The 27,856-nt window shown below is 41.0% G+C and overlaps 1 protein-coding gene across 6 annotated transcripts in view; it reads right to left on the bottom strand.

Moving 5' to 3' along the window:
- The window catches only part of lyrm9 (LYR motif containing 9), a 147,512-nt gene that overhangs the window by 78,311 nt on the left and 41,345 nt on the right, over positions 1-27,856 (bottom strand). Inside the window, exons 4-5 of one of the 6 annotated variants that reach the window (XM_048557630.2) lie at positions 14,311-14,456; positions 9,605-13,875 (exon numbers count right to left, since the gene is read on the bottom strand). The exons of 1 other annotated variant lie outside the window; for it this stretch is intronic. In XM_048557630.2, coding sequence (XP_048413587.1) covers positions 14,325-14,456 — 132 coding nt within the window. In that variant the 3' untranslated portion in view covers positions 9,605-13,875; positions 14,311-14,324. Of the gene's footprint in view, positions 1-9,604; positions 13,876-14,310; positions 14,457-22,927; positions 23,138-23,230; positions 27,241-27,856 lie in introns of those variants that run through there. 4 more of the 6 variants (XR_009447307.1, XR_007250081.2, XR_007250080.2 and 1 more) reach the window with 4 other exon arrangements.

The raw sequence follows: 27,856 nt of genomic DNA, 5'->3' as shown, positions 1-27,856 counted from the left end.
TGAGGTTGATAGTTTTTTGTTAAGTCAAGATATTAAGGGAAATGGCTAAACCACAAATCAGCCAGAAAGGAACGTCATGGCCTATTGGTATTATCTGAACTGTTCACCTAGTAACCCAGGTCATGTTCTGGGGACCTAGGTTCAAATCCCGCTACGGCAGTTGGTGGAATTTGAATTCAACAAATATCTGGAATTAAGAGTCGAATGATGACCGTGAATCCATTGCCAATTGATGGAAAAACCCATCTGATAGGGAAGGAAACTGCTATCCTTATCTGGTCTGGCGTAGATGTGACTCCAGACCCACAGCAATGTGGTTGATTCTTAACTGCCCTCTGGGGAGTTAGGGATGGGCAATAAATGCTGCTGAGTCAGCAACGCCCTCATCCTGTGAATGAATTTAAAAAAAGGCTGAATGGCCTACTCCTGTTCCTATATTTCTACAATTTGAATGAAGGTATTGGGAAAACTCCACGAGTTCCCAGGTGATACAAAGATTTTTGCAGGTGTTTGGAGCTTCGATAAGAAATAGGTTTCAGATATCGTTGCAGTGGAGCAGTGAGCCAAGATCTGGCAGGTGTTATTTAGTCTCAATAGAAACAGAAATAGTGCAGTGTAGTTCAATACGACCAATGAAACGTATTTGCATATCATACTACATGTGAAGCCAGTTTAATCGACGGATGACATGGCTACTTTGAACGTGAATTGTTTCAGAGACATGATCAGTACCATCATGTATGAGCATTGGGATATACCACTAGGATCATCAAATACCAAATAGTAAAACACTAGCCTGTCAATATATTAAAAACATTATTATGTCTCATTGAGAACACAGAGTCTAGTTTTGGTTCTTGTACATGGTGGCCACCTACGGAGGCCTTGGAAAGGCTTCTTTGGAAGGTCACAACTCTACTGAGTTTAAAGGCTCTTGGCTACCAAAAAGACCTGAAGAACTGGGAATTTTTCCTCTGGACTTTGAGGAAATTTGTTTGACGTCATATAAATAATGAAGGAATTGGGTTTGGCTGATATAGAATGAATAATTTGTTAAGAAGAACCAGAGGACATGAAAATAAGCAGAGAATTAGGTTTGATGGCAAGAGTTTTCTTTTATCATCAAGAGTCATTAGTCATTCGAACAAGTTGCTATCTTGTACGATGAAGGATGATTCACTGGAAATGTTCAGTCGGGTACCTTTTTCATTTTATTCATTCATGGGATGTGGGCTTTACTGGTTGGGCCAGAATATAGTGCCATCCCTGGCTGACTTTGACAATTGGGACTGAGCTACCTTCTTAAACTGCTGCAGCCCACCTGCTGTAGGTAGACACCCAAATTATTAGGTTTCGGGATTTTGACCCAGTGGCAGTGAAGGAATGGTGATTTATTTCGAAGTCAGGTTAGTGAGTGACTTAGAGGGGAACTTGCAGGGGGTGGTGTTCCCATGTATCTACTGCCCTTGTCCTTCTGGATGGAAATGGTTGTCTGTTAAGGATCTTTGGTGAATTTCTGTAGTACACTTTATAGATAGTACACACTGCTGCTTTGATGTATCACTAGTGGAGGGAGGGAATGTTTGTGGATATTTTAAGGGAAGTACTGTTTATTTTTATGTTTTTAAAAAGTGGTAGACTGAAATGAGAAAGAACAATTTTTTTTTGAAAAGTGTTTTGAAATGATGGCTGCATGTTTCAAAGAGCAAGTAACCTAATTCTCTCGGCAAACATCATTAGTAGCAATTTGAAACAGCAGTAATTGAAGCAGTTGCAAATTAACAGAAGTTGTGTATACAAGCTGCTAGTTGGCAACAAGAGATAATGGGGACTGCAGATGCTGGAGATTCCAAGATAATAAAATGTGAGGCTGGATGAACACAGCAGGCCAAGCAGCATCTCAGGAGCACAAAAGCTGACGTTTCGGGCCTAGACCCTTCATCAGAGAGGGGGATGGGGGGAGGGAACTGGAATAAATAGGGAGAGAGGGGGAGGCGGACCGAAGATGGAGAGTAAAGAAGATAGGTGGAGAGAGTGTAGGTGGGGAGGTAGGGAGGGGATAGGTCAGTCCAGGGAAGACGGACAGGTCAAGGAGGTGGGATGAGGTTAGTAGGTAGCGGGGGGTGCGGCTTGGGGTGGGAGGAAGGGATGGGTGAGAGGAAGAACCGGTTAGGGAGGCAGAGACAGGTTGGACTGGTTTTGGGATGCAGTGGGTGGGGGGGAAGAGCTGGGCTGGTTGTGTGGTGCAGTGGGGGGAGGGGACGAACTGGGCTGGTTGAGGGATGCAGTAGGGAAAGGGGAGATTTTGAAACTGGTGAAGTCCACATTGATACCATATGGCTGCAGGGTTCCCAGGCGGAATATGAGTTGCTGTTCCTGCAACCTTCTGGTGGCATCATTGTGGCAGTGCAGGAGGCCCATGATGGACATGTCATCAAGAGAATGGGAGGGGGAGTGGAAATGGTTTGCGACTGGGAGGTGCAGTTGTTTTTTGCGAACTGAGCGGAGGTGTTCTGCAAAGCGGTCCCCAAGCCTCCGCTTGGTTTCCCCAATGTAGAGAAAGCCGCACCGGGTACAGTGGATGCAGTATACCACATTGGTAGATGTGCAGGTGAACCTCTGCTTGATGTGGAATGTCATCTTGGGGCCTGGGATGGGGGTGAGGGAGGAGGTGTGGGGACAAGTGTAGCATTTCCTGCGGTTGCAGGGGAAGGTGCCGGGTGTGGTGGGGTTGGAGGGCAGTGTGGAGCGAACAAGGGAGTCGCGGAGAGAGTGGTCTCTCCGGAAAGCAGACAGGGGAGGGGATGGAAAAATGTCTTGGGTGGTGGGGTCGGATTGTAAATGGCGGAAGTGTCGGAGGATAATGCGTTGTATCCGGAGGTTGGTAGGGTGGTGTGTGAGAACGAGGGGGATCCTCTTGGGGCGGTTGTGGCGGGGGCGGGGTGTGAGGGATGTGTCGCGGGAAATGCGGGAGACGCGGTCAAGGGCGTTCTCGATCACCGTGGGGGGAAAGTTGCGGTCCTTAAAGAACTTGGACATCTGGGATGTGCGGGAGTGGAATGTCTTGTCGTGGGAGCAGATGCGGCGGAGGTGGAGGAATTGGGAATAGGGGATGGAATTTTTGCAGGAGGGTGGGTGGGAGGAGGTGTATTCTAGGTAGCTGTGGGAGTTGGTGGGCTTGAAGTGGACATCAGTTACAAGCTGGTTGCCTGAGATGGAGACTGAGAGGTCCAGGAAGGTGAGGGATGTGCTGGAGATGGCCCAGGTGAACTGAAGGTTGGGGTGGAAGGTGTTGGTGAAGTGGATGAACTGTTCGAGCTCCTCTGGGGAGCAAGAGGCGGCGCCGATACAGTCATCAATGTACCGGAGGAAGAGGTGGGGTTTGGGGCCTGTGTAGGTGCGGAAGAGGGACTGTTCCACGTAACCTACAAAGAGGCAGGCATAGCTGGGAGTGGCAACAAGAAGTTGATTGATCTATGGATTAGTAATCAGTTACTGATAACAAGGGCCTTTTGCCTGTCAATGGCTATGTGATTTGTTCTCAGGTAGCAGAACAATTTAGAGCTGGGAACAAGATACAAAGAAGGGATTTGCTCAAAAACTCTAACGCTTATCTCTCTGTCGTCTGCAGTCAAAACTTACTTCCAGATTGAAGAAAATCAATTAATCTTTTCATCTGCACAATTACCCTGTGACATTTCATTGATATATCGGTCATCTTATTATTGAGCCAGCCTTCTTGCAATATTTGCAAACCAATGGAAGCATTAAAAAAAAGACAAAAAATAAACTTTTGGATCAGCAAGGGCCACTCAAAAGAGCTTAGGAGCAAGGATTACTAAACTGTCTTTCCAGTTTCTTCCCTCTGTCTACATATCTTTCTCCCGTGTTTATATGTATGTATGTCTGTGCGTATGTAGGGCCGAGTTCATTGGGGGTTAGAGTTTCGATTTGAATTCTCATGTGCTGATGGCATATAAACTGTTTACCTGTAGCTGGAGTCTAATTACTTAAAATACATAGTAATTTGTATGAAGTACAGAAACCTGGCCCTGCTTTCCATCGACTTGTACCTGAGAAACTGGTAAATTGGGGAATTTTTGTATGCTTCTGTTAAAATCAATAACTTTTGTGTCCACTCCTGGAATAGTTAGGCTTGATTTGCATCGCTGTAGCCCCATAAGGCAATGACAATATGAGGCAAATTGAGCAGGCTGCTTTATCCTCACTGGTGTCCAGCTTCTTGAGTGTTGTTGGAGCAGCACCCATCCAGGCAAGTGGGGAATATCCTAGCACATACCTGACTTATGGCTTACAGATGATGGACAGGCCTCAGGAAGTCAGGAGGTGACTTACACACTGCAGAATTCCTAGCCTCTGTTTTATCCTTTTGCCACACTCGTACCATCCACTGTACCCAGTGTGGCTTCCTCTACATTGGGGAAACCAAGCGGAGGCTTGGGGATCGCTTTGCAGAACACCTCCACTCAGTTCGCAACAAACAACTGCACCTCCCAGTCGCAAACCATTTCCACTCCCCCTCCCAGTCTTTAGATGACATGTCCATCATGGGCCTCCTGCAGTGCCACAATGATGCCACCCGAAGGTTGCAGGAACAGCAACTCATATTCCGCCTGGGAACCCTGCAGCCTAATGGTATCAATGTGGACTTCACCAGTTTCAAAATCTCCCCTTCCCCCACCGCATCCCAAAACCAGCCCAGTTCGTCCCCTCCCCCCACTGCACCACACAATCAGCCCAGCTCTTCCCCTCCACCCACTGCATCCCAAAACCAGTCCAACCTGTCTCTGCCTCCCTAACCTGTTCTTCCTCTCACCCATCCCTTCCTCCAACCCCAAGCCGCACCCCCATCTACCTACTAACCTCATCCCACCTCCTTGACCTGTCCGTCTTCCCTGGACTGACCTCTCCCCTCCCTACCTCCCCACCTATACTCTCTCCACCTATCTTCTTTTCTCTCCATCTTCGGTCTGCCTCCCCCTCTCTCCCTATTTATTCCAGAACCCTCACCCCATCCCCCTCTCTGATGAAGGGTCTAGGACCGAAACGTCAGCTCTTGTGCTCCTGAGATGCTGCTTGGCCTGCTGTGTTCATCCAGCCTCACATTTTATTTTCTTAATATGGTTAGTTCAGTTTCTGATCAGTGGTAACCCCCAAGAAGCTGTTACTAGGTGATTCAGCGATTGTAATGCCATTGAACATCAAGGGATAATAGTTAGATTCTTTCTTGTTATGGATGATCTTTGTCAGGCACTTGTGTGGCACAAAAAATACTTGGCATTTGCCAGCCCAGGCCTGGATATTATTCAGGTTTTGCTGCATTTGGACATGAACTGCTTCAGTATCTGAGGAGTCTTGAATGGTGCTGAACATTGTACAATCGTTGCCATTTCTGACCTTATGATGGAGGGAAGGTCACGAAGCAACTGGAAATGGTTTGGCCTAGCACACTACCTTAAGGGACTCATGCAGAGATGCCTTGGAGCTGAGATGACGCACCTTCACCAAAAACAACCACCTTCATATGTGCCGTGTATGATTCCTACTGAGGAGAATTTGAGCCCTGATACCCATTGGCTCTAGTTTTGCTCCTTGACGCCACACTTAGTCAGCCTGGCCTTGATGTCAAGGGTTGTCACATTCCCCTCACCTATGGAATTCACCTCCTTCGTCCATGTTTGAACTAAAGCTTTATTGAGGTCAGTAGTTAAGTGACCCTGGAGTACCATTGCCAGAATAGGGCTCATAGTACTTGCAGTGCCCAGCACTTTCAGCTGTTTCTTTATGTAGAATAATAGAATCCCTACAGTGTGGAAGCAGGCCACTTGGCCCATTGAGTTCACACTGACCTTCCAAAGAGCATCCCATCCAGACCCAGCCCCCTAGCCTATCCCTGTAACACTGCATTTCCCATGGCTAACCCACCCAGCCTGCACATCCCCAGACACTACGGGCAATTTAGCATGGCCAATCCACCTCACCTGCACTTCTTTGGACTGTAGGAGGAAACCAAAGCACCCAGAGGAAATCCACGCAGACAGAGGGAGAATGTGCAAACCCCACACAGACAGTCACCCAAGAGTGGAATCAAGCCCAAGTCCCTGGCACTGTGAGGCTGCAGTGTTAACCACTGTGCCACGCTAAACAGAGTGAATTGGACTGGTGACCTTTTTGACGTTCGGGACCTCCAGAGGAAGCTGAGATGGATCATTGACTTGGTGCTTATAGCTAAAGATAGTTTCAAATGCTTCAGCCTTACCTTTTGCACTGATGTATTTGTATTATGGATGGTATAGCCAAGGAGTTTCCTCTTCCAGTGAAGGCTGACCCCAAACAGGGTAAAACTGATTTGTTATTGTTAAACAAGTATCGTTTATGTCACTGATGATGACATTTTCTGTCACTTTATTGTGATTAAGAGCAGGTGGGGCAGTAATTGGCTGGGTTGGATTTGCCCAGCTTTTTATGCACAGGACTTGCTTGAACAATTTTTCACATTGTCAGGAAGATGCCAATGCTGTAACGTACTAGAACAGCTCAGCTAGGGGAGTGGCACACACCTTCAGTACTATGACTGGAATGTTATCCAGGATAATAGCAGAGGAGGCTATGCAGAATGATTAGTGACTGAGCATTATGGAAAAGTCACAGAGTCATACAACATGGAAAAATACTCTTCCGTCCAACCAGTCCATGCCAAGTATAATTCCAAACTAAAGTAGTCTCACCTGCCTGCTCCTGGGCCCATATCCCTCCAAACCATTCCTATTCACGTACTTAGCCAAATGTCCATTCCACATGCAAACCATCTCCTGTGTAAAAATTTGTCCCTTACGTCTTTTATAAATCTCTCTCTTCTCACCGTAAATATATGCCTCTGAGACTTGAAATCCCCATTCATAAGGGAAAGACACCTACCATTAATCCTATCTATACCCCTCATGATTTTATAAATTCTACAAATTCACTTCACAACATCCTACGCTCCAATGAAAAAAGTCCCAGCCTATTCAGCCTTTCTTTATAACTCAAACCTTCCACACCTGGCAACATCCTGGTAAATCTCTTCTGAACTCTCCCCAGTTTAATAACATCCTTCCTATAACTGAGTGGGCAGAACTGGACACGTTACTCCAGAAGAGATAACACAATGTGGAGCTGGGGGAACACAGTAGGCCAGGCAGCATCACAGGAGCAGAAAAGCTGATGTTTCAGGTCTGTACAATTTTATCATGACTTCCCAAATCCTAAAGTCAATTTAGATAAAGCAGAACATTTTTTTCCACTTCTATTCTCTATCATCCCAACCCCAGAACATCACTGCAGGAGTTCCCCAGTGTAGATAGTTTCTAATACCCACCATCTCCAACAGTTTCCTGGTATCACACTGAATGAATAAATTAGCTGAAGACTAGTACCTGAGATTCTGGGGACCACTGGAGGAGCTGAGGTTGATCATTCACTAGATACTTCTGGCTGAAAACTGTTGCAAATGCTTCAGCCCTATCCTTTGCTAACTCAACTGAATATCTAAATTGTTAACTATGACTAACCTTGCAGTCTTCAAAGTGTATGCAGGTTATTATGTGTGCCAGTTCCTTTGGACTTTGGAAAATATTTGATCTTCTTCAGGCATTACAGAACAATATCCCTCTGAGTTGTTGTAAGTTTTATTTTTGGCCTTCCTATGTGACTGATTGTTGAGAGAGAGGATTCCTGGTGATTTCATACCCATGCATAGCTAATGTTTCTGTTCCAGCTGTTTTCTTGAAAAGCACCCATTAACCTGGCCAACTCAAGCAGTGCACAACTCTACAATCTAAAAATTGTCATCCTCACTAGCTCCCACTGACTCTGCTGGGATATCCCAACTGTACGTACTCATTTGGGATGTACTGGATCATTGTAAATCAGATGTATCTAGTAGGAAGATAAGGGAAATCTGCACCCACACTGTGAAAATTTCCAACATTCAAAAACACCAGGGTATGAAATATTTCCACATGCATCCAGTTTTTTTTTAACTTGCCAAGTTGCTGTTTATGAGGATGTGTGTGGGTATATAAGATGTATTACATAGGAAATAGAGGCAAGAGTAGGCCATTCAGAATTACTAGTGGTTGAGCATTATGGAAAAATCAATTTAAATAAAGCTGGGCAAGAACATTTTTCCCATTTCTAATCTCTACCACCTCAACCGCAGGACATCACTGCAGGAGTTCCTCAGGGTAGATATTTTCTAATAACCTGTTTAGAGATGTTATTACACAACACTTGAGCAGGTGGGAGTTGGAACTCAGGCCTCCTAATCCAGAGAGTAAGACATGACCACTGAATCACAAGCACCCTTGAGTTTGAAGCTTCCAATGAACAGTTTAAACCCACAATTTGGGGTGCCAAAGATTTTCTAATCAACACGTTCAGGCATGTTATTACACCACTCTAGAACTGGTGAGACTTGATGCTTACCAATGGTCTTCAATCCAGAAATAGTGGGGATGTTTGCTGATGATTGCACAATGTTCTGCATCATTTGTGATGCCACAGAAACTGAACAGCTCCTGTCCAAATGTAGGGGCAAATAACATTTTCACCGCACAAGCACCAGGCAATGACTATAAGAGAGATTCTAACCATTGTGTATTGACATTCCATGGTATTACCATTGCTGAATTCTCCACTTTCAACATCCTGGGGGCTACTATTGGCCAGAAATTGAGCTGGACCAACCATATTCATGCTGTGAGCAGAGTAGAGGGCCAGAGGCTAGGGATTCTATGAAGAGCAACTTACCTTCTGAAAGGCACAAGTCAGGCGTTTGAGGAAATCACCTCACTCTCCTGGATGCGTGCAGCTTCAACAATAATCAGGAAGCTTGAAACCATCCAAGACAAAGTAGCCCAATCGATTGGCATCTCATATACCACCTTGAATATTCACTACCTTCACCAGCAAAGCACATGTGCCGACTACCTACACAATGCACAGCAGCATCTCGCCAAAGCTCCTTCGACTGCATCTTTGAAACCTATGACCACTATGATAAGGACAGTAGATACATAGAAACACCACCCCTTGCAGGTTTCCCTCCAAGCCACATGTCATCCTGACTTGGAACTATATTTCTGAACCTTCACGATCACGGGGTCAAAATCTTGAAATTCCCTTCCTAACAGCACTGTGGCTCTTCCTGCACCTGAAGGACTGCAATGATTCAAGAAGACAGCTGACCAACACTTCCCTGGGGAAGTTCAGCATCAACAATAAACACTGCCCTAGGCAGTGACACCCACGCTTCCTTGAATTAGTACAGAAAAGTGCTATCTTTCTTCACTTGTTTCTTTTTTCTCTGAGACATCTTAGGACATCTTTTGAGCTGATTGTTTTGTTGCTGCCTTTATTCACTTACACATTAATATTATCACAGGATATGAATGGGAATCCCCCTATGGATGAAGGGTTTGAAAGAAGAAGAGGAGGACTGGCAGAGACCCACCAGATAGGTCATTTTCTACTTGTACCCTTGTGCAAATCTATGTATTTCTTCATTTACCAGAGAATTCGTATATTAGAGACTCCCAACAACAGCATGAATTTTTTATTTCCATCTAACATTTTCTATCCTCTTTAAACTTCACGTCAAACATAATGTTATAGCCCAAACATTAAGCCAAATGTCCTAAGTTGTATTTGTAGTTACAAATAAGTAGGAGTTGACAACGGAAAATTGCACACAGTTGATCTTCCACTTGAGTTTGATCATTGTGACTAAACTATTTGGGAAATCAAGCCAAAGAAAAGAAAACCCAAGTGTTTTTGTTCCTATTAGATTATTCCAAACATTCATTGATTGTATTTTGGTAAATGTGACAATAAAATCAATGAAAAACTTTGTTTACGAGCAGTACAGACAAATCATAGCAAGTAAAGAATGAAAAGATCAAAAAGACTTCGAGGCATACAGGTTACATCATTTGAGTCTAAAATCCATTCAACAGTCTGATAATGGCTGGAAACAAGCTGTTCCTGAACCTGCTCGTCTATGTGTTCAGGCTTCTGTATCTTCTGCCTGATGGAAGAGGCTGTAAGAGGTAAGAGGGTGCGATGGGTCTTTGACGTTGGCCTCCTTTCCGTGGCAGTGAGCCGTGTGAATAGAGTCCACAAATGGAATATCGGCTTCTGTGATGGTTTGGGCTGTGCACACCACCTTCTGTAGTTTCTTATGGTCCTGAACAGAGCAGTTGCCGTGTCAGGTCATGATGCACACAGACAGTATGCTTTCAATGGTGCATCTGTAGAAACTGGTGAGAGACCTTATGGACATGTCAAATTTCCTGAGCCGCCTGAGGAAGAGGAGACATTCTTGTACCTTCTTGACTATTACATCTACGTGGGAAGTCCAGGACAGGTCATTGGTTATCGTCACTCTGAGGAACTTGATGCTCTTCACCCCCTCAACCTCAGTTCCATTGATGTAGATGGGGGTGTGTTCTGTTCCTTTCGTTCTGAAGTTGATGATCAGTTCTTTAGTTTTGCTGGTGTTGAGAGGCAGATTGTTTTCACTGCATCACATCACCAAGCCCTCTATCTCCCTCCTGTATGTTGACTCGTCGTTGCTAGATGTCTGTCCCACTACATTGGTGTGGTCAGTGAACTTGTAGATGGCGTTCCTTCAGAATTTGGCAACACACTGGAAGGTGTACAGGGAGTACAGTAGGGGGCTAATGATGCATTCTTGGTGGGGGGGGGGGGTGTCCAGTGTTGAGTGTTATTGTGGAGGAGGTGCAGTTACCTACCCTCACTGATTGCAGCCTATTGATCAGGAAGCTGAGGGTCCAGTTGCAGAGGGTGGAGCCAAGGCCAAGGTCATGGAGTTTTAGTTCCTTCCTTCCTTCCTTTCATTCACTCTTTCTCTCTTTCTTTCTCAAGTCTAGGTTTCTTGGTTCACCAAAATATAACAGATGCTCCTTTCTGTTGTGAAAACTTTCTAATATTTTAATAATCCATGTGAATTTCTCCAGGTAGGTGATAAATTTCTCCTCATGTTCTCCCAGTTGTTCACCAGGATTTTGGTGGAAGAGCTGCAAATATCCTGAAAACAAATGCTTCAATTGACACTCCTGTCCAGTGATCATGCCAATTTTCTGCTGAAGTTTCTGCTGAAGACTGGGTGAACAGCAAGTAAACTGATTTTTTTTAGGTAAAGGTTATGCTTCTCTAAACTTTACTTGACAAAACTAACAGATGTACTTGCACTAGACAAGATATGAGAATACAGTGAGTGTGGTCGGAATGAGAGCTGTCTGGTGATCAAAGCATTATCACAGCAAACGAATGTCATTGAGAGACTAGTGGTACCATCACTGGTTAAGAAAAGACATCATCAAAATGAAAACTTTACACTGTTTATCCAATCTTCAAGTGACAACATCACACATCCATCATCAAAAAGCTGAATGGAAACACCACCATTATTATGTATTCAAAATGGTCAATGATACTTCAAAATTGGAAATGTCAGATTATATTTTTACATTCATACTAAAATAATAGGTAAGGCACTATTTTCTCTGGTTACATATTTGAAAGATTGAAGGTAGCATGACAGGTTCAACCACAAAACCTGTACCATGTATTTCATGTGAAGTTCATCACTCTCCTGGCCTTTGTCTCAGGTGAAACCAATTTTTCACAGCCATGGATCCCTATCCCGCTCCCATATTGCCATCACTAATCCTACATATACCTCCTAAACACTATTAGTTTCAACACCTCTTCTTGATCATCTGCTCTCAAAGCATTCACTTGTGGATTATGGCATTTCCAGATGTCTCAGCTCTTTCAAATCTCTCTTGTCCATATTCTAACCCATACCGAGCATCATTCACTTAACATTGATGTGCTCCCTAATCTACAGCGATCCACCCATCCTGTTCACATTAACCTCCTTCATCTCTATAACCACCCTGAGAAATCTGTATTCCTCCTTGTGTTTCTTATTCATCTCCCAACCACTTCACTATCAACAGCCGAACTGGGTTCTCAGACTTGTATTTCTCTCCTGCTCTTTCCCAGGTAAAATCTTTTGTAAAGCACACCTCTGACCAAGTGATCAGTCATGCTCCAAATGACTTACCTCACTCTCAATTTTTGATTACAATGTATTGAAACACGTTGCATGTTTTATTACATTAACCACAAGATACTGTCATTGTAAGGTAAGTATAACAGGTCGATAATTGTACCAGACAATGTATTATTGAAAGCATAAGGAATTGCAAGTGCTAGGTGTAAGAAATGAGAACAGTAACTTAATATAAACAGGAGTTAACAATCCTGGTGTGGGCTTTTCATGTGTCTGCCTTGATGTGAAATCCACATTTTAAGCAGTGGTGTTTGCTTTCTGTACAATGCTGCCTGATTTGAAGAATATTTTTTCTTGTTTTGCATTACTCATTTGATGGTTATTCAAGCTCATATTTAAAAAGAATCAACAGTGGGCTATGGGGATCACTGGCTGGCTTATTGCCTATCCCCAGCTGTCCTTGAACTGCGTGGCTTGTTAGTCCATTCAGAGGGTATATGAAAGTCAACTTAATTGCTGTGGGCATGGATTAATATGTGAACCAGATCAGGTCAGAATGGCAGATTTTCTTTCTGAAGGACATCAGTGAACTAGATGGGGTTTCCCCATCAAGCAGCAATGGTTTCAAGAGTCCAGAATTCCTTTTTATTGAATTCAAATTCCACTGCTAACAGGATTTGAACACAATTTTACAACTAGGCTATAATTTACAGATGATTACAGATATAATCTGAATAGTAGCCATTTATTGTGACAGACTAAATACACCCTCTCAGGTTCAGTTGAGTGGTGCAATCTCTAATAGGACTTTTTTAAAAATTCATTCACAGGATGTAAACATCCCTGCTAGGCTAGCATTTATTGCCGATCCTGAACTGCTCAGTAAAATTTGGTTACTTTTGTGCAATAGGCTCTTGTCCTGGATACCAGGCAGACACAGCACACTCATGCAATTGCAATAAACCACTCATAACAAATTTTGATACACAGTCAATCATTGTCTTATCTAGAACCATAAGACTATCGTTCTCAGTTTCCTTCTTGTAAATGCAGAGAAAGAAAGACAGAATATTTACTTCCTGCTATGACATCAAACCAAAATAATTACAACACTTTTGGAAAATGGCCATGTTTTTCAGTATAAAGAACTAACTCCCTTAGCCGAAACTAGATGGGATTTGTGCCTCTGTTATCACCAATATTTAACAGATCCACTGGCTCGCTCCAAATAGAGTGATTTCATGAATCACTAGCTCCCAGGGTTAATTATAACGGTGTCAGATGGCATAAGGTGCACAATGGTGTATTTGTTGCCCACCACTAAGTGCTCTATGTCTCAATGGGGGGATGTCTAGAGTGTCCAATACTCTTAACATCGCATTGCAGTAATTAAGTGCCCAAGAGCAGATCCTGTGCTCATTTTTATGTGCCTCACAATCTTTCCTCTTCAGGTGTCCATAAGTGTCTCTCATTTTTAATTTTAATAAGCCCCTTGACTGGGTAAAGAATGCCATGAGGTGGTTTTCCTTCGATTGCTTCATGTGTGCTTTAAGGAAATACAGCTGTCTACCACACAGATCCTTGGCTTGTAACCAGTTGTTGCCCGAAACGTTTCCAGCTCCTCTGTCACTAACACTAGAGGTTTTCTGGTTCTGTCATTGGCTTGGCTGGTAACCCATATCATAGCCTGGGTGACTTGCAGAAGGGCAGAAATGACCACCCACTGTGGCTCAAAGACTCTGCTACTGTTGTGGAGTTGAAAATCTTACCTGAAAAGCATAAAAGGATCTCAACAAATAAATGTACTCAACTGTTTCATTGCTCCAAAACATTAAGTTCAAAATATTCACTGATGTTGAAGGCTCTTACCTGTTGCAAACATTCCATATGCTAATAATATGCTGCTTGAAAAATATTTTAAAAAGACTTCACTTTCTTTTAAAGTTATAGTCTAATCTTGTTTGGAATTTAGACATTTGAAGTGGAACTTTTAACTTTGCCGTCACTCAGCTAGCCCAATTTAGCTTTCTGTTCACTTCAATGTCAATATTGTTTAAATATTAAAACTGAAAACTTTCTTTAAGAAATTTACTGACTCAAGATTTCTCAGCATCTGCCAGTGCATGATTTACATGACAAATGTATCATGTAGTTTAGCAGAGCATAGTTAGCTAATACTGAGAATGAATCAAGAAATCACTTACATTTCAAGAATATCTCATGATGTTTCATGATTTCCATACTGTTTATCTGTGTGATAATACTTTATTATGTCTCCATTTTGTATCCTGTGTAACAAGCAGCTGCTGAGGATCTCATGATCTATGATACCAAGCTCTCCAATTTGCCTCTGTTGGAAGATAGAAAGGCTTGCATTTACAAAGTATATTGCACAGTCAACCTGATGTCTCAATGCACTTTACAGCCAAGACAGCAAATTCTAATAGTCAGCAATGTGACAATGTTTTGGTTACTTTGATTGAGAGAAAAATATTGGATAGACACCAGGGAAAATTACCCTAAACATTTTGTTTTTTGGAATTTGCCCAAGCAGAAGATAGAGCTTCAATTTGGGGAAAGGAGTAAACGATAGGTGGGGATAGGACCAAAAGAGAGTGAAAAACAGTGACAGGCAGAGGAGTGCATAATGATCTGGCCAGGAGGGTGAATAGCTGTTAATGGAGACTGTTAATGGCTAACAATAGGTACTGTGTAATGGCAGATCATGCGATAACAAGGTCTGGTGTGTGGGATAAGGGGCTTAGACGTGGCCCCAAAATTAGCTCACGCCCTAAAATTATTGAACTCAATATTGAGTCTGGATGGTTGCAAGGTCCCCAAGCTGAAAACGACATGTTGTTTCTCCAGCTTGTGCTGAACTTTTCTGGAACATTGCAGCAAGCCTGAGACAGAGATGTTGGGCCAGGGAACAGGGTGGTTTTTCTCCACGAATGCTGCCAGACCTGTCGAGCTTTTTCAGCAATTTCTATTTTTGTCTCTGATTTATAGCATCTGCAGTTCAGTTTTTATTTAATCCCTGCACTAGTGCATAGTATGCTTGAAGGATTCCTAGCAGCAAGACCAGAATACTGTAATTCTTACATAAAAGCCAACAATGTTAGATACGGGCAATCAGCAGCTGTGGGAAGAAGGAGTCAAAGACAGTTTCAGTTTAATGTTCATTTGTTGGAACCAGATTGGCAGAGATTAACAGGAAGAGTTTAAAGCCAAAAATATTCCATTCCCTGTAATACCAGTCTCATCTTGATGAGCATTGCCCTAAAGGACACATGATAATGTTCTGCTTAGTCACACAGTTTGTTTTTATTGCACGATATTAATGTGTAAAAAAATTGTCATTCAGTTGTTCTCACAGTTTTTTTTATAAACATTAATGAATCACACAGTGACAAGAAGAAAAATAATCTTTGTGAGGGTTTCTGGCTGAATAGTATTGAATAATGTATCAGATGTGTTTTTTCCAACTGTTGTCCAATTATTAGACAAAATATGACACCAAGCTCCATAAGGAAGTATTGAGGAAGGAGCCCAAATGTTTAAGTAACTCAAAGAAGACAAGTGAGGCAGAAGGGTGGAGAGGTATAGTGGGGAGATTCCAGATAGGGTTACTGACAGTATAGCCATTATGATTGGCAATGGACCAATAGCACAGATTTAGAGGCACAGACATATCTTGGGGTGCAGTGGCATCAGATCAGATTAGACAGACAAGGAGGCACAAGGCCAAGATGATTGCCTTGGTAGGTCATCAACTACAGGATTGAAGGTGGGAGTTCAGACTGAGGCAGCAGGGCTTTGGGTGGCCGCAAATTTATGGAGGGTAAAATTTGGGACAACAGATTGGAATGTGTTGGAATAATTGAGTCTAGATATGAAAAAGATGTAGATGAGGGTTTCTACAGCAAATGAGGAAAGATGGCAACAAAGGTGAGCCATAATAGAGAGGAGGAAAAACACAGTCTTAGAATGGCATGTATATGAGGTCAGAAGCATTCCAGAAATAAGCTCTGATGAAGGGTCTAGGCCCGAAACGTCAGCTTTTGTGCTCCTGAGATGCGGCTGGGCCTGCTGTGTTCATCCAGCTTCACATTTTATTATCTCAGAAATAAGCTCTGGTCACTATTGTAGTGCAGGAAATGTGCCAGCGAATTTGTATAAAACAAGCTTCAACAAACAGAAACGTGATTATGCCCAGATACATAATGGTCAGGACCGTACAGATAAGTCTCTGTTCTTCTTTGAAGACTGCAAGGGGATCTTTCATAGCTACCAAATTAAGCAGATATACCTTTAGCCACCTCTCCATAAAAAATGATACCTCTGAATATTGCAGTACTCCTTAATTGTTAAAGTTTGTGTCCTTGCTTATGTTTTAAGACAACATTTTGGTCTGGAAGCTGAGACAAATGTAGCGGAGTATAAGCAAAGATCTTAAGTCAGCAATCCCTTTTGATAAGACTACCTGAAAGTCAAGGATGTGTGGTAAAATATTGACATACTAGCGTAAGTATGTTCGCCAACATTAGGTACATTTAAGTCATCATTGGATAAGCATATGGACGTACATGGAATAGTGTAGGTTAGATGGGCTTGACATTGGTATGACAGGTCGGCACAACATCGAGGGCCGAAGGGCCTGTACTGTGCTGTAATGTTCTATGTTCTATATAATGACTTGCTACATGTGAAGCAACGGAAATGGTTTGTGAAATTCACTAAATTCACTCAAGAACAGGTAGGTCTCAGACAAGCACATCTACTTGCCAAACAGCATGACAGGAAATTGTTAATGTGGTCACTCGGATGAGATGTTTTGAAATTATCAAGACATGGATGAAAACGCCACAGACAGACTGACTTTAGGACAATGAGGATAAAATTAAACACCACTGAATTAAACTGAAGAGAAATGAAATTTTACCACAACACTCCTGTTATATGTCCAGAATCTTCACGTACTCTTACCTTTTAAGGAGATACAGATCCCTCTTATATTCAATGAATTCAAATTCCACAAGAGTGCAGACTTTGTTATGAAATCTTACTTAATGTTTGCATTATAGTTACAATGATTGTTGGCTTGTAATTGACACATATTTGTGAGAGTGTGCCAGTGACGCCCACAGCCCACCAGAAAGAAACTGTCTCAGTTCCCTAGTGATCAACCCCATCTTTCACCTGATCACATCTAAGGATGAACTAGATTGTTGGTCACCTCACTGTCCTATTTGAACATGAGACCAGCATCTGACCAAATATCCACTCCATCATCAAGACTAATAACTTCCACCCTTGCCTCAGTTCATCTACTGCTGAAGGCATCATTGATGTTAACTTTACACTTGCTTTATTCTATTGCTGCCCTGGCAGACCTTCTCCCTTCTTTAAACCTGGACTCATGCAAGATTTTGCCTGTTTTCTAACTCATATCTCAATTTATTCACTTATTATCCCTGTGTTCACTGATTTAGATTGATATAGATATCAGGTCCTGTTTCTCCAGTTTGACTAGTCTTGGGCTAGAGATTTCCCCTAAAATGGTGGGAATAACACAATAACAGTAGCATATTCCATATTATGCACCAATCTAAATTTAGAAAACCACATATAATAATAGCTTGGAATTTTGATTTGATGTATCATTTTCATGCCTCATCTGTCAGCATTAGAATGTTGTGTCAACAGTTGCAAAATTCTAGATAGCTGAAAAAATGACTCATAAAACTCTTTGGCTTTGAAACATCCATAGAAGGAAGAAACTTTAGGCAATAAAATGCGGCTGTATTTTCAGCAGCATAGGTGCTATTTTGTCTCCAGAATGCTATCCATAAAACTGTGCACATTTCTAATGCTAACATCACTGGAAGCCAACTTAATGAGGGTATTAAGAGTGCACGTGGAGAATCTGCTGGAGTATGGAGAGTGGATAGATCACTCCAACAAGTCAACGCAAGGCACTTTTTGAACCCAGTACTGTCATTTTCAATCTTGCCTCTTCACCAAAATCTCAAACACGCAATCAGCAGCCTCCAATGCTCCTCCCAAGCCAACTGTTGATTGATTTCTACTGACTCTTGCTGTATTTATAAATGCAGTTTCTGGTTTCCAGGACTGCTTAGATTTGCTGACATCGACAAGGAGTGGAATTGCACCATTTATATTTGAGTCATAAATGGGCCTCACGGATCACTGGGTTTTCAAATAAGAATCTCATTTACTGCCATTCACCTGGCTTCTTTTAAATAACCATCTGTGTGCCAAAAAATGAACCATCAACCGCCAGCAGTACATTCCAAACCCTAATCGCTTACTGCATGAGTTTTTCCTCACATCATTCTTGTTTCTTTTATTGATTACGCTGGAAGGGCCAGCATATGTTGCCCATCTCTAATTGCACTTGAGAGCATTAAAGATTTAACCACATTACCAAGGGGTCACAAGTAGGCTAGACCAGGTAAGGATGGCCGATTTAGCACCCGTAAAAGCATCAGTGAATCAGATGGGCTTTTTTTGTGTTCTTTTCATGGTCATCATTATTTGAGATTCACTATCAATTCCAGATTTTTGTAAAGTTAATACTTGTAGTGGTGTGTTTTGAACACTTGTCACCCGAACTTTAGCCAGGTTTTCCCAAATTACTGGTCCAATGATATTAACACTACACCATTCTCTGATCCTAGAATTGTGCAATGCTACAAAATGGCCAGCACTATAGAGAACATTGCTACACAGGAACTTCCATCCCCGAATGTTAGTTAATAAAACATTCATGTGCAGCAAAACTGTTGCTTCAAAAACAAGAAGCATCTCAGCGTAAAAAAAATCTTCCCAAGTCAAACCAGAATTCAGATGACTGACCCACTGTTGAATCCTCAGTGAGCTACAGCATTTAAAATAAGATCAATACTTTCATTTGCAGTGGAGTTGCTTTTAAATGCTGTTTTTAATTATTAGTTTGATCAGGAAATGTTTCCAAATGTCCTAAATGTGCCACCAGCTGAGTGGAATTAGACAGCTTGTAAGAAAACCAGATTGTGGGACTGTGTGTTTGAACAGATAGTGATATGGGCTTGGGAATTTCCTGGTTATTTGCATGGAGAAACATGTGACGTATGGAACGCAAATACATAGCTCAAAAGGGAATATTGATAGCAGGTAATTTGCATAAATTATAACCCACCACATTTCTTTGATTTCAAACAATAATTTATAGAACTCTCCATCTGATCACATTTCCACTCAAAATAATGGCCATGCCTCTGAGTTAAAGATTTAAATTTTCACTTGTGTAAAATTTCTATGGTGAGATGAATCTCAGTTTAACCTGAGGAGCTCACAGTTGTGCTTCTCTACAACAATATTTTAAGGAGCCTGGAAAAAGTTATGAGTCAGTTATTATGCTGGCCCTGGAATGGCAGGGTGAATGCTCTCATCCTGTTTTGTAAATTTTTACATCACAGGATATTGGCTTAAAAGTTAAATAATGAAGGAAAACTACATTTCTGCAGTGTGTTTCTAATCTCAGCAGCTCCCATATACAGTATACAATTTCCCTCTGAAGGTATAGGTCACAGTTGCAATTTAGGAAAAATAAGTCAATTTTCACATACAAAGATCCCACCAGTGGCATTGAGAACGTGATCCAATTTTAGTGATGTTTTATCAGGGATGAATATTGACCATTAAACTGGCAGCTCTCCTGACTTTTTTTTGAGATAATGGAAGGGTATTTCACCCAGGAGGGCCAACTGGGCCTGATTAATGTTTAATCAAAGAACCAGAGTTTCTGACACTGCACCACACGCCCAGCACTACACTGGAGTCTTCACAGTGGGACTTAAAAGCCAAAACCTTTTGAATTGAATGGGAGATTGGTACAACTGAGTCACAGTTGACACTTATTGTGTTGTAGCAAATGTAATTTATGGGTCTCTTGGAATTATTTTACTCCCTATAATGAACTTGATGTGCAGTTTCTAGTCTTAACACTGTATTCTGTTTTTGTGGTATTTTTCCTTGCTAATTTGGACAGATCACTGGTATCTCATGCTGTATGTAATGCATATGACAATGCTTGTAATAGTTCATTGTTCATCCCAATTTTTTGCACATAAAAGCCAAGTGTAAACTCATCCATAGCTACTAACTTTCACAGGCAATTTGAAAACAAAACCTCTAGGTTGAGATACAACAGGTGCAATTCTTCTCTGAATCTTTTCCTCATAGTAAGTGGAAAAGCATAAAAGGATTTGAAAACAAGGATGAGAAGTTTAAAATCCGTACTTTCTTCAACCAAGATCCAGTGTAGGCGGATGGTTAAATGTGGAAATGGGATGATATGTGCAAGTTATGACATGGGAGGTGGAGTCTTGTGTTGCCTCAAATTTATAGAGGAAAGCAGGCCTGCCAGAAGTGCATTGGAATAGTCAAGGCAAGACATAACGAAAGCATGAATGTCGTTTTCAGCAATTGATAAGCTAAAGAGACAACAAAGTGAGGTGTTCGTAGAGTCAAATATGACCAAATGTTGCAAACACTCTAGATTAATTTTAGGTAGCAGTCAGGTAAAGAGAGGGAGTTGCTCAAACGCTTTGAATGACATGAAATGTCTGTTGTGATGTTGTGACATAAATTCGCCACAAAAGCTTTATGTAATTCCAGTCTCAATGACATTTTAACAACATGGTTAAGTCTTACCGACTGTCCAATAACCTCCCTGTTACTGAAAGTAGCTTTAAAAAGTGTGGAGTCACTTTTCTTCAGATTTTAAATTATTGCTGGAGATTGCAAGGAAGAGAATCTGCCTTCATTTCTCCCAATCCACTTTCCATATTTATTTTGCTTTCTGTACCTGATGAAACATTAAACTCATTATTCCAGTTCAGTTTTCTTGGTTCAGTGGCTGTCCACTTCATTAATAATTATTTATTTTGCCTGTTTAAGTAGGCACATACTTCCTTGCCATGTTCACACAGATCCCAGAAGACTTGTAAAGGCTGTCACACTGTTTGGATGTCCCATTGTTAAAAATCTGCCTTCTGAAACTCCACATGAACGTGCCATTCAGAATAAAATCTGACTCAATGTGTCTTCTGAAACACAACACTTAAAAATAAGTTTTTTTAAGCCTCTTATTCTTCCTGTGAAAAAAATGGTCATCTAATACTGGAACATGGCAGCTTGCATTACATAAGTGTTAAATACAAACTGAAAGAAGTAAGGTTGCTGTAAATCAGAAACAAAAATAAAAATTGCTGGCAACATCTGTGGACGGAATAGGAAGGATCTCTTGGCCCGAAACGTTAACTCTAATTTCTCTCCATAGCTGCTGCTGCACTTGCATCGAGAGGTGTAAAGCTGCAAAAACACAGCAGGTCAAACAGCATCCGAGAAGCAAGAAAGTCAATACTTCAGGCTGAAACCCTTCGTCAGGACTGGTTGACTTTCCTGCTTCTTAGATGCTGTCTGACCTGTGGTGTTCTTCCAGCTTTACACCTACCGACTCTGGCTTCCAGCATCTGCAGACATTACTGTCTCCAATTCTGCTGGCAGACCTACTGAGCTTTCCCAGCGATTTCTATATTTGTTAAATAAATGTTGTCAGAAATGTAGGAGGTACAACGTAAAAGAAAACAACTCAGAATCTGAGATAATGGGAACTGCAGATGATGGAGAATTCCAAGATAATAAAATGTGAGGCTGGATGAACACAGCAGGCCAAGCAGCATCTCAGGAGCACAAAAGCTGATGTATCGGGCCTGGATCGGGCCTCTGATGAAGGGTCCAGGCCCAAAACGTCAGCTTTTGTGCTCCTGAGATGCTGCTTGGCCTGCTGTGTTCATCCAGCCTCACATTTTATTAACTCAGAATCTGAAATGATTTATGATTGAAAACAGGTGCAAAGTGATCAAGTAACTTATTCCAGCATATTTGTGGAAAGGATGTTTGGCTTTGAGTTGACACCAGTCATACAGCGCTCACATCTCTCTAACTTAAAGTAGGATGACATTCTCTTTATCCTCATAAAAGCTGGTGAAGGAATTTTAAAGGTTTCAACTGGCAGATTTTATAGGTGCAAAATAATTTTAAGAATACATTCTCTTCACTATTTTGTGAGGTTACTTTGATCTCATTGGTTCATGTTCCTTCAAGAAAAGGTTGTGGATATTTTGTGCAAATGTTTACTGATAATCAATCAAAATTAATGATTGTTCAATGTGCCGTATATATATTTATCAAATGATTGCTTTTCTTAGTCATTTGGGTTGAATATTCACCATGCAAATTTACTGATGTTGCTTTTGTAAAAATAAACAGCAAATAGTTATTAAGTTTTCGATTGATTAAGCTATTACTCTGTGTTATACTTTGTTAGTTATGTTGAAGGAGATTTGTGGTAAAGTCAGAAGAAAATGATGATTAGTGACTGTTTACCATTTCTTATGACCAGACCCCAGATGCGATTTTCCAATTTGTTACAGTTCCAGACCAGAGTTTTGGTGCTGTAATGCACTTTGAAAAATGTTACATAATATCTTTCTATATGATTCAATGCTGATAATAGAGGTAAAATCAATATATCAATTCCTTTCAGTGAAATTATTTGAGATCCAAATTCCTTCGATTTCAAGCAAATCACTTAGCATTGTACCATTTTGAACACTCTAATGTATTAAACAAGTTAACAAACCATGGTAATGTAACATTATCCTTCATCCCATGATTTGAAAAGACTATGCATGTGATCAATCACTAATGTACTCTTGCAATGCTGATACTTTAGTTATGTGGATAGTACACTTAGAGAAGAGATCACACCCCAGCAGAAGGGGCTGGCGGAAAGGACGGAATGTAGACCACCAGGCAGTCAACGACAATCAGGCCAGCAATGCAGTACTCTCCAACGCTGCCGCTCTCAAATTGGTTTTCTACTTTTGGAAACTGATGAGGGCCTTGGTTCCTTGAGGTAGTGCAGAGAAAGCCAATCTTCCGGCACTACAAGCAGCCTGGCTGTACACGAGAAAAGGAAGAAGGCAGAAACAATAGTGATTTGGAATTCATAAGCAGGCTTCCTAGCACTCATTAATGAGATTCTTGTCTTACTGTTCAGGCTGTGTTTGCAGAATCGGACCTTGTTTTCTTGATGTTGAGAATCTAATATCTACTGATTTCACCATATTTTCCCAACTGACTCATCATTGTCTTCATCACTCCGGGGAAGGGAAAATTCTGCCCTATACATCACAAACATTTTTAGCAGTGCATTATTTCAGGAGCATAATGGAAATATATTGGATGATGCATTCTCAACTTTTATATTCACATATAACTGTATCCATTCAAATAGGGCGAATGTTCCTAGTTCCTCGAGTTGAAACATCCTCTGGAAGGAACTAAAGACATTGATGGTTTAGTACAAATTATTGAATAGAGCCAATTTTATTCTGTATCAAAAATGGTGATAAATTTAAGGATGGAAACTATCAGTATCAACCTCGAATATGTATTTCTGTTGCCATTATCCGGCTATTACTTTCGATACCCTTAGTCATGACGATTGTAAGTTTTTTTGTGGCTGAGAATAGCCATTGTTTCCATTAAAAGTCAAAACGGAAACGTGTGGTTGGGCTCCCAATCATCATGAGTTATTGAATTCATCGGCTTCCTATTTTAATATACAGTGTACAAAATCTTCCAGCCAATTTCCTCTTACACTGAATTTGGAAGTACTCCCACCATAAAATAGAGGAGTTGTGCAAATGAAAGCACTGTTATAATTCTCTGCATTTTTGTACAGTGTACCAACTGACATTAAATCTGCCCATTAAAAATTAATGTGCTTCTTGCCAGGAAGAACATTCTAGCATTTTTAAAAAAAATCTTTGCAAAATGTAAGGACTGTAAATAACTCCACTGAGGCTGGTATCCTGTCATCAAGTCATCCTTTATTTTACTTGTGGAGACTTTTTGAAGCTGATCCAGCTCGGTCAGAGCCAGCTCTCAGACTGAACAGAACCTCGGACACTCCTGTTCATATCTGTCAGCCAGGGCTCCCTGAATGGGGCTGTTAATCTGGTCCATTCAGGGAACTCAGATTCTAAGACGTCCACCTGGCTGACCTCTTTGCAATCTCCACAGTTTGTTTTTGAGTGCTTCATTGTAGATTTTCATAAAGAGAAAACAGATCAAAAGAGACCAGACACCAATTCATCCTTATCTGCTATTTCTAAAATTGCTTGCATGAGTTCTGTGTCAATCATGCTGGAGTGGCAGACCACCACTCTAGGTTGAAATCAGGTTTGCAATTAGTATTAGTGACTGAGGGTTCTTGTGGAGCAGTAGCAATGTCCCTACATCTGAGAGATAGTAGGAACTGCCATTTCTGGAGTCTGAGATAACAAGGTGTGGAGCAGGATGAACTCAATAGGCCAGGCAATGTCAGAGGAGCAAGAAAGCTGACATTTCTGATCTGGGCCCTTCTTCCTGCTTTCCTGCTCCTCTGATGCTGCTTGACCTGCTATGCTCATCCAGTCCCTACATCTGAGCTAGGAGGCTTGAGTTCAAGTCCTACCTGCTCCAAAGATGTGTTATACTATTCCCAGACCGGTTGATTAAAAATGTATTAGTACTAGTGGCAGTTAAAGTGGTCTAACCTTTCAGGTTACACACACAGACATTAGGTCCTTTGAGTGCATTATCATTATCTAATATTCATACTAAGTCACCGAAAAATCTGTACAATCTCTGCTAAAGAGGTGAATAGTTACACTTCGCATCTGTACTGGAAGAGATTTTTGGAAGAGCAGGCTCAGAGTTTGTCTCATCTTTGCTTTTGTTGCGTTCTTTTTTCAAATTTTCACCATGATGCTTTGAGTTAAGTTGGTAGAATCCATATCTGGAACCATACCTTGGTAGTTCTTGATCAACTAATAGTACTGCGCTTTTAAGTAAATTTGTTTGTGATTCATTTTGCAACATTTCAAAGGTATAAGAGATCAAGTGCTATTGAAATGTCAGTTTGTCTATTCAACTGGTTTCAATGTTGCCCTTGCCAGCATGTTGGAACAGAGGTAATATGGAATGATTTGTTATGGGAGATAACTCTTAATCAGTGGTTTCTTCACTTTGAGTGTACTAGGTTCCCACTCTTTAAGAATATCTTCAATGGGCAGTGGATGGTAGCATTTGCTAAGCCAGAGGAGATATTCCAATGAGATAACACGTCCATCTAAAGTTTAAAGCTATTTTAGCAGATTATTTCCAATGTGGTCAGTCAGGGAGGGTAGAAGATGGATAGAAGCAAGAAGGAAATAAGCCCACTTTTCTAGTATTTTCACTTAGTAAGATCTAAATACATTTTTAAAAATCCAAGGATATTTGAAACCATCTGTGTCACTTAACAATATATTAGTCATTCAACATAAGGTTGAGCATGTGACTAAGTGAAGAACATTTCAACTTCCTTCACTTGCCTTCATGATTTAAAACTTTAATCTTAATTTAAAAGAAATATTTCAGTGTAGAAACATGACTTACTCTTACACTAGTGTACCAAAAATTACCAGTAGTATTCATGCAAGTTTTGATCAGCATTTTAAAACCTTGATCAACATTTATAGGCGGCCTTTAATATAGGATTATTTATTCACAGGACTAGTCAAAATTTGTCACTGAAACACGTATCTCTTGCACAACAGTAAACACAGTTTCATTACGGCAGTGAAAAAGTATAGGTGAAAAGTAATTAAATCTCTACGTATAGGTGTTCTTATTTTAAAAGCAAGCTAGCTGTCAGGTTATGTAATACTGGATTTCCATCTCTTTGATCCTTCATTGCGTAAATGGAGTTGTCAGTGGCATATGTTTCTGCAAATATTTTCCTTATCTATCACAAAGTAGTGTTAGTCATGGTATTTCGGGAGTGTATCTTCAGAAAACATGGTGGTTATGGGAAATAATTAGTAAGGAGTCTTGGGTTAAAGAAATCAGCAAATGAATTCACGTGAAGGAAGTGTTTGAAATGGTGACTTGCTTTTGGTGTTGAGGAAGAAATGTGACTCTTTTTACTGGGTGCCCTTATTTTGTCAGCTATCAGGTACTATAGCCCACCACAGAAATTAATTGAAAGAGATTTGTAATGGACAAGATGCTGCAGAATGCAGAATATGTTCTCCCCTCTTCAAAATGTCAATCTTTTATCAGGAATCTGAAATGATTCTACTCTTCTTAGAGATCTATGGAGCTGAGACTGGTAGTGTAACCAATGATAAGATTTTACTATGGTAAACTTTGAGGTTTATGTTGAGACACAATCTGGATAATTAGTTTTTGTAAACTTCTTAATTGAGGGCAAATAACTTCTTCCAAAACTGGAACAAACGTGTAAGCCAAAGCTAAGAAGATTTCCATTTATAAATATCTTTTCAAGACCTCAAGGTGTCTCAAAGCTTCCTAAGCAAAGACAAGGTGTTGGAGGGGAATTTCAAGTTGAGGTAAGAAAGGAAGGTTGAGGTCATTTACTGACAACACAGTGTGGAGCCGGGGGAACACAGCTGGCCAGGCAGCATCAGAGGAGCAGGAAAGTCAATGTTTCAGGCCGGGACCCTTCTTCAGAATCGAATCCTGATCTGAAATGTCAACTTTCCTGTTCCTCTGATACTGCTGTGTTCCCCCAGCTACATATTGTGTTGTGTCTGACTCCAGCATCTGCAGTTCTTGCTATCTCAGGGTCATTTATTGTCTTTTGACAATTGCTTTGTTAAAGATAATATTTCTCCTAAATAATATAACAGTACAAATTGAGAAAACCTACTATTTCCATATATGTTAACAGATTCACTGATAGACTTGTCAGTGGGAGCAGCAGTCTATGCTCAGTTTAACTATTTAAATACCAGCTGATTTTTTTCCACCGTTCTTTGTTTGCCAGCAACCCCTCCATCGGTAATCAGAACAAAATAAATAGAAGTATTGTTGACTTACTACTCAGAGACACACAGGAGCAGAAAAAGCAAAAGTTAATGATCAACTCGAGCAGTTGACACACATGAGATTCCAACATGAGATTTCTACGTCTTCACACACCAAACTAGATTGCTAGATAGGGTGTCAGACTTGAAGTCATCCCATATAAAAAAAAAGTAAAACATTGTTAGTCCATAATATGCCTGTAAAATACATAATTTCTTCAAAACAATGTGTAACAAGGTTTTAAAAAAAAGTGGAAACAACTGCTCTGGTTAAATTTTACACCTAAATAACTTAATTAGACAATACATTTGGAAACTTCAATCTTGTACATTAAAGAAGATCTAACTAGTTCACCTTCTGTCATCCTGGTTGTTGCATGATACAGTACTACAGAGAGTTGTTTCCTAATCATAGGAATCAATCTATGCCAATTAATCTACAACAGATCCAGATATGACTTGAGGAAACCATTGTGGCAGACAGTCTTAGGAAACATGGGGTGATTGTTACGCTTTTCAGCAAAGAAAACCAAATAAATTGGGTTCGAGGTTAGAATCTAAAAGTGTTGAGCTCTGTATTGAGATCAGAAAGTCATAACTCAGGACAGTGACCATATTTAAGAGAGTAGAAGGATTGAAGTGCTTACATTTTAAAAGTCTGAAGATATCAAGACAGGCACCAAAGCGATAAAAGGTTTCCATTTCAGATGATGGGAAAGTATAGGTTGAGTGGGAGCTCAAGTACAGTGTGTTCTAATTG

The sequence above is a fragment of the Stegostoma tigrinum genome, chromosome 27 (assembly GCF_030684315.1).
Source record: "Stegostoma tigrinum isolate sSteTig4 chromosome 27, sSteTig4.hap1, whole genome shotgun sequence".
Classification (NCBI taxonomy): domain Eukaryota; kingdom Metazoa; phylum Chordata; class Chondrichthyes; order Orectolobiformes; family Stegostomatidae; genus Stegostoma; species Stegostoma tigrinum.
This window is presented reverse-complemented; position numbering and strand designations above follow the sequence as displayed.